The sequence below is a fragment of the Pristiophorus japonicus genome, chromosome 5, assembly GCF_044704955.1.
Source record: "Pristiophorus japonicus isolate sPriJap1 chromosome 5, sPriJap1.hap1, whole genome shotgun sequence".
Lineage (NCBI taxonomy): Eukaryota > Metazoa > Chordata > Chondrichthyes > Pristiophoridae > Pristiophorus > Pristiophorus japonicus.
The window spans coordinates 214,259,697-214,270,495 of record NC_091981.1 but is presented as its reverse complement, the minus strand read 5'-3'; the positions used below and the strand labels follow the sequence as shown (position 1 = coordinate 214,270,495).

The 10,799-nt window shown below is 45.5% G+C and overlaps 1 protein-coding gene across 1 annotated transcript in view; it reads right to left on the bottom strand.

The window, feature by feature from the left end:
• Positions 1-8,739: 8,739 nt before the first annotated feature.
• The window catches only part of LOC139263956 (V-type proton ATPase 116 kDa subunit a 1-like), a 242,186-nt gene continuing 240,126 nt past the window's right edge, over positions 8,740-10,799 (bottom strand). Inside the window, exon 20 of the mRNA XM_070880048.1 lies at positions 8,740-8,821. Within this exon, the coding sequence (XP_070736149.1) occupies positions 8,740-8,821 (82 nt within the window). The remainder of the gene's footprint in view (positions 8,822-10,799) is intronic.

Genomic DNA, 10,799 nt, shown 5'->3' with positions numbered 1-10,799 from the left:
TGAGGGGAGAATTTCAATTTAGTACAGTTTTGAGCCTGCATTGCCATTGCAGAATTTCTTTTTGTGCTCAATGGGGTGAGAGATGTCAGGAGAATTAAGTATTTTGCTATTTTTTTTAAATTGTCAGCATTATTAAATGGCAAACTTGAGGTTACAGTCATTGTTGTTATATGACCAAATAGAGCAGCCAGTTTGTGCACAACAAAGTCCCACAAACAGCAAACGAACAACCAATTAATCTGTCCTTGGTGTTGATTGAGAGATGAATGATGACCAGGATTACATAGGATAGACAGCACAGAATCAGGCCATTCGGCCCAACCAGTCCATGCCGGCGTTTATGCTCCACTCGCGCCTCCTCCCGTCTTTCCCTCATCTAATTCTATCTGCATTAACTTCTATTCCCTTCTCCCTCATATACCTATCTAGCCTCCTCTTAAATGCATCTATACTATTCACTTCAACCATTCCCTGTGGTAGCGAGTTCCACATTTTCACCACTCTCTTAGTGAAGAAGTTTCTTCTGAATTCCCTATTTGATTTGTTGGTGACTATCTTACATTGATGGCCTCTAGTTAGGCTCTTCCCCACAAGTGGAAACACTCTCTCTGTATCTACTCCATCAAAACCTTTCAGAATTTTAACGTCCTCGACTAGGTCACCCCTCAGCCTTCTCGTTTCAAGAAAAGAGAGACCCAGCCTGTTCATCCTTTCCTGATAGGTATAACCTGCCATTTCTGGTATCATCCTTGTAAATCTTTTCTGCAGCCTCTCTAGTGCCTCTATCTCCTTTGTATAATATGGTGACCAGAATTGTGCACAATACTCTAAGAGTGGTCAAACTAAGGTTCGATATAAGTTTAGCATAATTTCTCTACTTCTCAATTCTATCCCTCTAGAAATAAACTTAGTGCTTGGTTTGCCTTTTTTATGGCCTTATTAGGGGGCATAGTTTTAAGATGGTTGGTGGAAGGTTTAGAGGGGATTTGAGGGGGGGCTTCTTGATGCAGAGGGTTGTGGGGATCTGGAACTCGCTGTCTGGAAGAGTACTGGATGCAGAAACCCTCATCACTTTTAAGATTGGATGGATGGGCACTTAAAGTGCCGTAACCAGCAGGGTTATGGACCTAGAGCTGGTAATAGGGATTATACTGGATAATCTCTTGTTGGCCAGCGCAGATATAATGATAAGTACTGCAGGGAATTGAATATGGCCAGGGCGATCTCCTGGCTAAGTTTCGATTGCCTGGATCGGGCGAAGAGGAGTTTTACCGGATTTTTTTCTCCCTAAATTGGCCTGGGTTTTTATCTGGTTTTTGCCTCTCCCAGGAGATCACATGGCTCCGGTTGGGGTGGAGTGTAGAATGTTTCAGTGTAAGGGGTGTCGCAGTTGTGTGTGTGTGGGGGGGGGGGGGGGGGGGTGGTGGACTGGTTGGGCTGGGTGCTCTTTGCCTTTCCGCCATTGTTCATTGTTCATAGGTTTATATGTAACCTTCAGGGCTGCTGACCGAGGGCTGTGTGGCTCTTTGTCGACCAGCGCGGACACGATGGGCCGAAATGGCCTCCTTCTGCGCTGTAAATGTCTATGCTACTATGTTTCTATTAACCTGCGTCACTTCTTTTAGTGATTGTATATGTACTCTGAGATTCCTCTGCTCTTCTGCCCCATTTAGATTCTTATTTTCCAAATAATATGTGATCTCCTTATTTTTCTTATCAAAATATAATACCTCACATTTATATCTGTTAAAATTAATTTACCAATTACATGCCCATTCTCCAAGTTTATTAATGCATTCTTGTAATTTATTGCAGTCCTCCTCAGTATTTACCATCTCCCCCCGCCTGCAATTTGGTGTCAATAGCAAATTTAGAAATTGTGGCGGTGAAACTCGGTAGCACTCCGCTTGGAGGGGTGATTTTTTACTTTTAGAAAATTTAGCGCCCGGCGAGATGGCTTGCCAAATTGTGTGAAATTGGATGTTTTCGCCCCAGGAGTGAAGGGGGGCGGTAAATGAGGCACTAATCAGCCTTCGATCCTTGACTCCAGCTTGATCTGACTCTTAAAGGGGAGGTAATTTGAAGCCCCTGCTGCCCATTTTCACTCACTCATCGCTGAAGCTGAGGAAGATTGTGAAATGGCTGCCGATAATCCCCTTTCAAGGGAAAGGGCTACAAGATTCAACAATGTGGCTCTGGAAATATTGGTGGAGGCACTGGAGACCAGGAGGGAATCCCTATTGCCTGCATTGGAAGGAGGCCATCACCGTAGGTTTTCCGTGCCACGTGGCAAGAGGGGGCCCAGGAGGTGTTGGCTAGCACTCTGGTGCAGAGAAGACTCACCCGGTGCCACAAAAAATTCAACGACCTATGTCAGGTGGTGAAGGTGAGTACAAGCTTCCGTATCTCCTCCATACCAGCCTTTCAATTTCTGTTTGTGTACACTGTGCAAACCCACACCACTCAACCACCAAGCATCTGCAGATACTCACACTCACATCCTCATCTCACTCCTTGTCTACGTTCACAGCTATTCAACCACGGCAGGCATATCTTCCACATACATAGTTGGACTCTTACTTGTTATGTATTTAACCCCTTGTAACCTTGTAACCTGCATCACACCTGTCCACCAGAGGGCCTACCTGTTGGAGTCCCAAGAGATTCCAGCATCCCTTGGAAGTACAGTATATAAACAGGCCACCCACGAGGTACCTGCACTCTGGAACTACAATAAAGGAACTAAGGTCACACTTGCTCATTACACACAGTACTCGGTCTGACTATTTATTATGAGTATAACATTACTCACACAAGTTCCCTTCTTTTGCAGTCACCCAGCCAGCCTAGACTGCCTCTGCCCAGCCCGAGGTGGTGCAGCCTACAGCCGGGCCTTCCAAGCGCAGAACTGGTCGAGGGCGTCCTACAAGGCCATCTGTAGTCTCTGCCCCTGACACACAGCAGCCTTCCACCAGCTGTGCTGCAGCCACAGGGGAATCACTGTGGATTAGTTAAAGCAAAGATGGGATATAAGGAAATTCATAAGGGTGATTAGTAAATTATATGTGTTTGTTGGTGTGATATAAATTTGGATTGGAATGTTTATTCTTTGCTGTTGTCTCTCATTTCAGTTTTGGATCTATGGAATGGAAGGAAAATGGATGTGGGGACATCCAGAGGAACCGGGAGGTGGGCTGGACTTCACTGGAACCAAACTCTGATGAGACGCTTATGCACCTCCCTTGAAGAATCGTGATAGGCTCGCTGCCTTCTCCATCGCTGTTGTTGCTGCTCCTGCTCCATTTCCTCCTCCTCCTGCTCCTCCTCCTCCACTTGCTCCACCTCCTCTTGCTCCTCCTCTTCCTCCTGCTCCTCCTCCTCCTCTTGCTTCTCCTCCTGCCCTTCCTGCTCCTCCTTCTCCCCAAGTGGTGCAGCTATGTCTGGTGGCAAAGGCTGTGCCCTCATGATGGCGAGGTTGTGCAGCATGCAGCAGATGACGATGAATTGGGACACCCGTGCAGTCAAGGCAGTGGAACCATTGCTTCAGCACTCTGATAGTCTGCTCAGTGATGTTCCTGGTGGCACTATGGCTCTCATTGTATGAGTGCTGGGCAGGTATGATGGGATTGTGGAGGGGAGTCATGAGTCATGAGCCAGGTGGAGAGCGCATAGCTCTTGTCTCTGAGTTGCCAGCTGCGAGATTGATGTGGTGGCTGGAACAGAGCTGGCACACCGGTCCAGCACAGGTTGAAGGCATCGTGGCTGCTGCCAGGATAGGGGACATTGATGGTGAGGATTCTGCGTGTGTGGTCATAGACCAGCTGCACATTCACAGTAAGTGGTAGCCTTTGTGGTTACGGAAGACTTCAGGATTGTGATGCGATGCCTGCAAAGCGACATGGATTCAGTGAATGGCACCCTGCACCATGGGGAAGCCCGCTATTCTGGCAAACATAGAAACATAGAAAATAGGTGCAGGAGTAGGCCATTTGGCCCTTCGAGCCTGCACCACCATTCAATATGATCATGGCTGATCATGCAACTTCAGTACCCCATTCCTGCTTTCTCTCCATACCCCTGATCTCTTTAGCCATAAGGGCCACATCTAACTCCCTTTTGAATCTATCTAATGAACTGGCCTCAACAACTTTCTGTGGTAGAGAATTCCACAGGTTCACAATTCTCTGAGTGAAGAAGTTTCTCCTCATCTCGGTCCTAAATGGCAAAGCCACATGCATGCTCGTGCTGCTTCTCTTGGATCATGGGGAAGGACATATAGTCCCTCCTCCTTCTGTACAGAGCATCTGTGACCTCGTGGGTGGAGCAATGGATGCCAAACTGGGAGATGCTGGAATTGTCGCCTGTCGCTCCCTGGAAGGATCCATTGGTTTAGAAATTGAGCGCAATGGTGACTTTGACTGCTACTGAGAGAGCCGTCCTCACCCTGATCTGAGGCTTGGGGTCTGGTTGCAGCAGATGGCAGAGCTCTGTGACCAAAAGCACAGCCTTTGAACACACTGCTCCTCAGTGAAATTGATTTAGAATTGCTGCCGGAATACCCTGGGAGGGTAAGGTCTCCTATTGCCAGCCCTGTTGGGTCTCCTCCCTCTGGCCACATTGTGCTGCCTTTCTCCATGTCTTTCTCCCGTGCCTCTCCCCGTGCCTCTCCCCGTACCTCTCCCCGTGCTTCTGCCCGTGCCTCTCCCCGTGCCTCTCCCCGTACCTCTCCCTGTGCTTCTCCCCGTGCCTCCCGTGCTTCTCCCCGTGCTTCTCCCCGTGCCTCTCCCCGTGCTCCCCGTACCTCTCCCCGTGCCTCCCTGTACCTCTCCCCGTACCTCTCCCCGTGCCTCTCCCCGTGCCTCTCCCCGTGCTCCCCGTACCTCTCCCCGTGCCTCCCTGTACCTCTCCCCGTGCCTCTCTCCCCGTACCTCTCACCGTACCTCTCCCCGTGCTTCTCCCCATACCTCTCCCCGTGCTTCTCCCCGTGCCTCTCCCCATGCTTCTCCCCGTACCTCTCCCCGTGCTTCTCTCCGTGCCTCTCCCCGTGCTCCCCGTGCCTCTCCCCGTGCCTCTCCCCGTGCTCCCCGTACCTCTCTCCGTGCCTCCCTGTACCTCTCCCCGTACCTCTCCCCGTGCCTCTCCCTGTGCTACCCGTACCTCTCCCCGTGCCTCTCCCCGTGCTCTCCGTACCTCTCCCCGTGCCTCCCTGTACCTCTCCCCGTGCCTCTCCCCGTACCTCTCTCCCCATACCTCTCCCCGTGCCTCTTCCCGTGCCTCTCCCCGTGCCTCTCCCCGTACCTCTCACCGTACCTCTCCCCGTACTTCTCCCCGTACCTCTCCCCGTGCTTCTCCCCGTGCCTCTCCCCGTGCTTCTCCCCGTACCTCTCCCCGTGCTTCTCCCCGTACCTCTCCCCGTACCTCTCCCCGTACCTCTCCCCGTACCTCTCACCGTGCCTCTCCCCGTGCCTCTCCCCGTGTCTTTCCCTGTGCCTCTCCCCGTGTCTTTCCCTGTGCCTCTCCCTGTGTCTTTCCCTGTCATGCCCCATGTCCTTCCCCCTGCCTTTCTCTCTGTCTTTGTCTTCACCTAAGTAATCTCCGACAATGATGTCAGAGCAGGAGGTCGCGTGCTAAAACAGCCTGTATGAAACAAAAGAAATGTTATGATTTAAAATCTGCCATGAATGATGCAGTGAAATAGTTAGGAGACAGAATTCAAAATCGCTGCAAACTGTCCACCAGCTACTCTACCTATGTCTTAGCAAACTGCAAAGAGTAATGGTGACAATTTTTTTTCAAGATGGCACCTTTAAATAGCGCTCCTCCAGCTGACTCCAACTCGACTGCTGAAGCTGAGATTGTGACCACCAGGCAGTAAGTGAGGGTGCTCGGCCGAATTTCAATTCTGGGGCAGTAACGGGACGTCATTATTGCCACCTGCAACTGAGCGGGGCACTTCTGGCTGGTGCGAGGCACTACCTCATACCACCTCCACAACAACCCCACCCAATTCCGTGGAGGATGCTGTTATCGCCATGCCCGGGTGAAAAACATTTTGTGCCTGTTGGCGCCTCCCAGGCGCACAAGAGGCCAATTTCGGCTGCTGTGTTTTTTATTCCAAAGTCTAAATTATTAATATAAATTGTGAACAACAGTGGTCCCAGCACTGATCTTTGTGGGACCCCACTTCCCACCTCCTGCCACACTGAATAGCTACCCTTTACCGCTACTCTCTTGTCTTGAAGCCAGCCAGCTATGCATTTTTGTCCCTTGAATCTGCATTCTATCACCTTATTTACTATTCTATTATGTGGTACCTTATTGAAGGCCTTTTGGAAATATAGATAAATTACACCTACTGCATTACCCTTGCCTACTCTCTCTGTTACCGCTTGAAATAATTCTATGAGGTTGGTCAAGCAAGACTTTCCCTTTTGAAATCCACGCTGACTATTCATTATTAGATTTTTGGTTTCGAGATGTTCTTCTACTTTTTCTTTTATTAGGGATTCCAATATTTTTCCTACCACCAATGTTAAGATGACTGATCTGTAGTTCCCTAGATATTTTCTATCTTCCTTCTTAAATATAGGTATTTTGTTAGCTATCCACCAGTCCTCTGGAACTACACCTTTTTCTAACAAATTATTAAATATGTATAATTGTGCCTCTGTTATCTTTTCGCTGGATTTGTTTAAAATGCGTGGATGCAATCCATCTGGACCAGGGGTTTTATCCTCTTTGAGTTTGATTAGTTTCTTTAATATTTAATATAGGACATTGGGAGAATGCTATACTCTTCTTCAGATAGGGCCCTGAATCTGTTACACCTACATGAGCAAGCAGACAGTTTAATGTCTCATCCGAGAGATGACACCTTCAACAATTCAGTGCCGCACTGTCGTGTCAGCTTAGATTATGTGATTAAGTCCAGCATGGGGCTTGAATTTGACCCAGAGACAAGAGTGTTACTAACTGAACCAAGCTGACACTTACATGTACTGAATAAAGTTCAGCCACTATACTCCATCTCACTGGAACTCCTTGCTCTCATCTCTTTCTCTGCTTTAAAAAACCCTCCTTAATACCCTACCCTTCAACCGCACTTTAATTCCCTCATTTTGACCCACTCCATTTTTTCTTTATGCCCTCCATCTTGGGCTTCACTGTTTTGTCCTCCTTAATGTGGGAGGATAAATTGATAAATCAGTTAAAGAAGTACCTGTGATTTTAGGTTAGGGCATTGAATACAAAAGCAAAGAAGTAATGCTAAGCCTATACAAATATTTGCTTAGTCCACAGTTTAGAATTTTGTGCCCAGTTTTGGGCATCTTACTTTAGGAAGGATGTCAACTCCATGGAAAAGATGCAGAGGGGATTCACTTGGATGATACCAGGAATTAAATGCTTTAGTTATGATGCTGAACTCCAACAATACTCAACAAGCTCGACACCCTCTAGAATATAGCAGACCGCTTGATTGGCACCCCATCCACCACCTTAAACATTCATTCCCTCCATAGTGGCTGCAGTGTATACCATTTACAAGATGCACTGCAGCAACTCACTAAGGCCTCTTGGACAGCACCTCTCAAGCCCATGACTACTACCACCCAAACGCACAAGGGCGCATTGGAGCACCATCATCTCAAAATTCCCCTCCAAGTCACACACGATCCTGACTTGAAAATATATTGCCGTTCCTTCATAGTCGCTGGGTCAAAATCCTGGAACACCCTCCCTAACAGCACTATGGGAGTACCTTCGGCACGTGGACTGCAACAGTTCAAGAAGGCGGCTAACCACCATCTTCTCAAGGGCAATAAATGCTGACCTTTCCAGCGACACCCACATCCCAGGAACTAATTATTTAAAATGAGAGAGTTGGGGGATTTATTTCATTAGAAAAAAGAAGGTTAAGAAGTGATCTGATACAAGTGTTCAAAATTATGAGAGGTTTGATAAAGATAAATAAGGGCAAACTATTTTCACTGCCTGGTGAGTCAGTAACTGGGGGCATAAAGTTATGATGATCCCCAAAGAGTGAAGGAAAAGAGAAGGGAGAGGGTAGATAGGAGAATGGTGGAAGTAGAAACCATAATAGTTTTTATAATGGATGTGGATAAATATTTGCAAAAATAAATTTAAAAGGTATCAGGAATGTCAGGGAAACAGGACTAAAGAAATAGCTCCCTGAGAGAGCCAGAACAGGAGAGATGAGTTGAATGGCCACCTGTGTTGTAAAAATCTATAATTCTATGTAAATCACACTGACATGTCTTCTTGCAGAAATGCAAATTGCTTTTGTTGTAAAGGTAGGTACTGTGAATGCCAAACGGCCATAAACATCCTTAAGAACAACAAACAGTTCTCAAAAAATAACTTAGCAATTCGTTAAGCTAATCACAAGGGCTGACATCTGTAATGAGTGCACTTGCATTATTGTACAGGACACAGACACATTTGTGAGAACTACAATTAAACATTATTCTGAATACTCTCATTTTAAAACATTTAACTACATTACGTTTTCAATTAAGATAAATTACCACTGTTTTTTCACAGTCTGATAAATCTGATAAATTATGCACTATCACTGAATAATAGTTTAAGTTTGACACTACTAAATATGGAGTTTACTCTATTTTTGAACACTGGGCAACCATATCTTTTTAAATCATAGCATTTCAATGTTCATACATAACAAGAACTATTGCTCAGACAAAGCTATTGATTGATGATTTATCTTTTACATATGTCTGAAAATGAGAAGGGGATGAATTTATAACCTGCTCCTTTGTAAAATTTGTTTTGAAATTCCACCCTGCAAGAAAAAAATTGGAGAAAACTTGGTACAAATCCAATAAAGGAATGACACGTAAAAATATTATTTGAACAGAATTGAACAGTGACCATTAGCAGGACCTTCACTGAAAAAGTCATGACACTGATTTCAAGCTGCATTCACTGCTATTTCCAGTGGTTGGTGCTGCATCACTTTGTGACATTTTCCATATTGAAGTTAAAAGAGAAGGAAAGGTGAAGGTAAAAGTTTTTAAAATACTCTTTTATATATACATATTACTATAAAAGCTTGTAGGAGTTATCTTCATTTTAATTGTATATTTTTGATTTACTTGCATTGTGATCTACCATCTTAGGCTTCCACTCAATGCTAACTGCTGTGTGATATCATGCCTGTGTCTTGGAGTGGCTTCACATTTATCTGGGGGTTAATGGTTCAAACCAAATAGGAGGTCTCATTTCACTCATATTTAAGGGTAACACAGAAATGCTAGGAAGTACTTTTTCAGACCAAAATCATATTACCCAAGGAACCATCATTTAACTCTTTTTCTTTCTAGCAGCTTTCGAAATGCCGACTGATACAATGTTAAAGCTTTGCTAGTTGAGGTATGGGAAATTTGCAGTCATCTATAAGATTTTATGTTTGATATTTGAAACTTATATACTCAAGGAGGTGCAGACGCAGGTCACTGGTTTGTGCTTTGCCGTTATTATAATATGAGTGCAGTACAAGCAAAAGGGAGAGATCCAGCAATCTTGCCGAAGGCAAGCCACACTTCTTGTGATTTGGGAACTAGAGGTATCACCCACTATTTAATGGTAGAGCATCTATCATCTCCTCAGTACTATTAGAAATTGTCAATTTTGTGCACTGCTACTGTATTCCCTGTGGGTGACTGAAAGAAACCTGTGATAGAAATTAATTGAGACGGTCACCTTCGCTATAACACAGAATGCTGCTTCAATTAGAGATGTGATTCTAGGTGATTAGCCAGAATCACTGCACACATCACTGTTTGTTGAAAGTTAAGAATTCTCCTTGGCATGAAACCAAGAATTTTTCTCTTTAATCTCCCTCCTTCTTTGTCTCAACTGTAAGGTTAAGCATCAATCGCCAAAGCAAAGGTTTTAGTAATTTAACACATTTCTGAACTCACAAATGTGGTAAAGGTATGTCTACTGGGTTCATTTTCTGCTGCTGGTGCCCAAGGACAATGGCATCAAAATGGATGTAAGACCAGAGATTGTAGTATCTCCAGGTGATTTTAGTGCTATTTCCAGTTTTCCAACCCACTGTGATGATGATTGTGAGGCAGGTCAGGGTCTGCTTGCCACAAAAGAGTTATTCTTTAGCAGAGAAGATATTTCATAGTTCCCAAGCTGCCTTCTCAGACACAACTGTCCTTCCTATAACAACAGCACCAGGATTAACAATAACAAATTTATTTATATAGTGCTTTTAATATAGAAAAATGGAGGCATAATAATAAAAAAACAGTCACTGAGCCAAAGAGATATTAGGAGGGGTGACCAAATGAGTGGTCAAAGAGGTGGATGCTAAGGAGGGTCTTAAAGGAGAGGGATGTAGGGAGGCAGAGGGGATTTGGGAGCAAATTCGAGAATGTGGGGCCTAAGTGGCTGAAGGCACGGAATGTAGGTCTGAGCACAGGGGTGAAACACAGGGGATTTGTTATGTATTACTATAGAATAGAATATGGGCAGCAGAGCTTTGGATGAGATGGAGTTTATGGAGGGTGGAGGATGGGAAGCTGAACAGGAAGGCATTGGAATAGTTGAACCTGGAGATGACAAAGGCATGGATGAGGGTTTCAGTGGTGGATTGGCTGAGGCAGAGGCGACAGTGTGCTATGGTGCAGAGGCGAAAATAAGCGGTCTTGGTGATGAAGAGGATATGGAATTAGAAGCTCAGCTCAGAGTCAAATAGATTGCTAAGGTTGCAAACAGTCTGGCTCAGCCTTTAACATTAGCCTGGG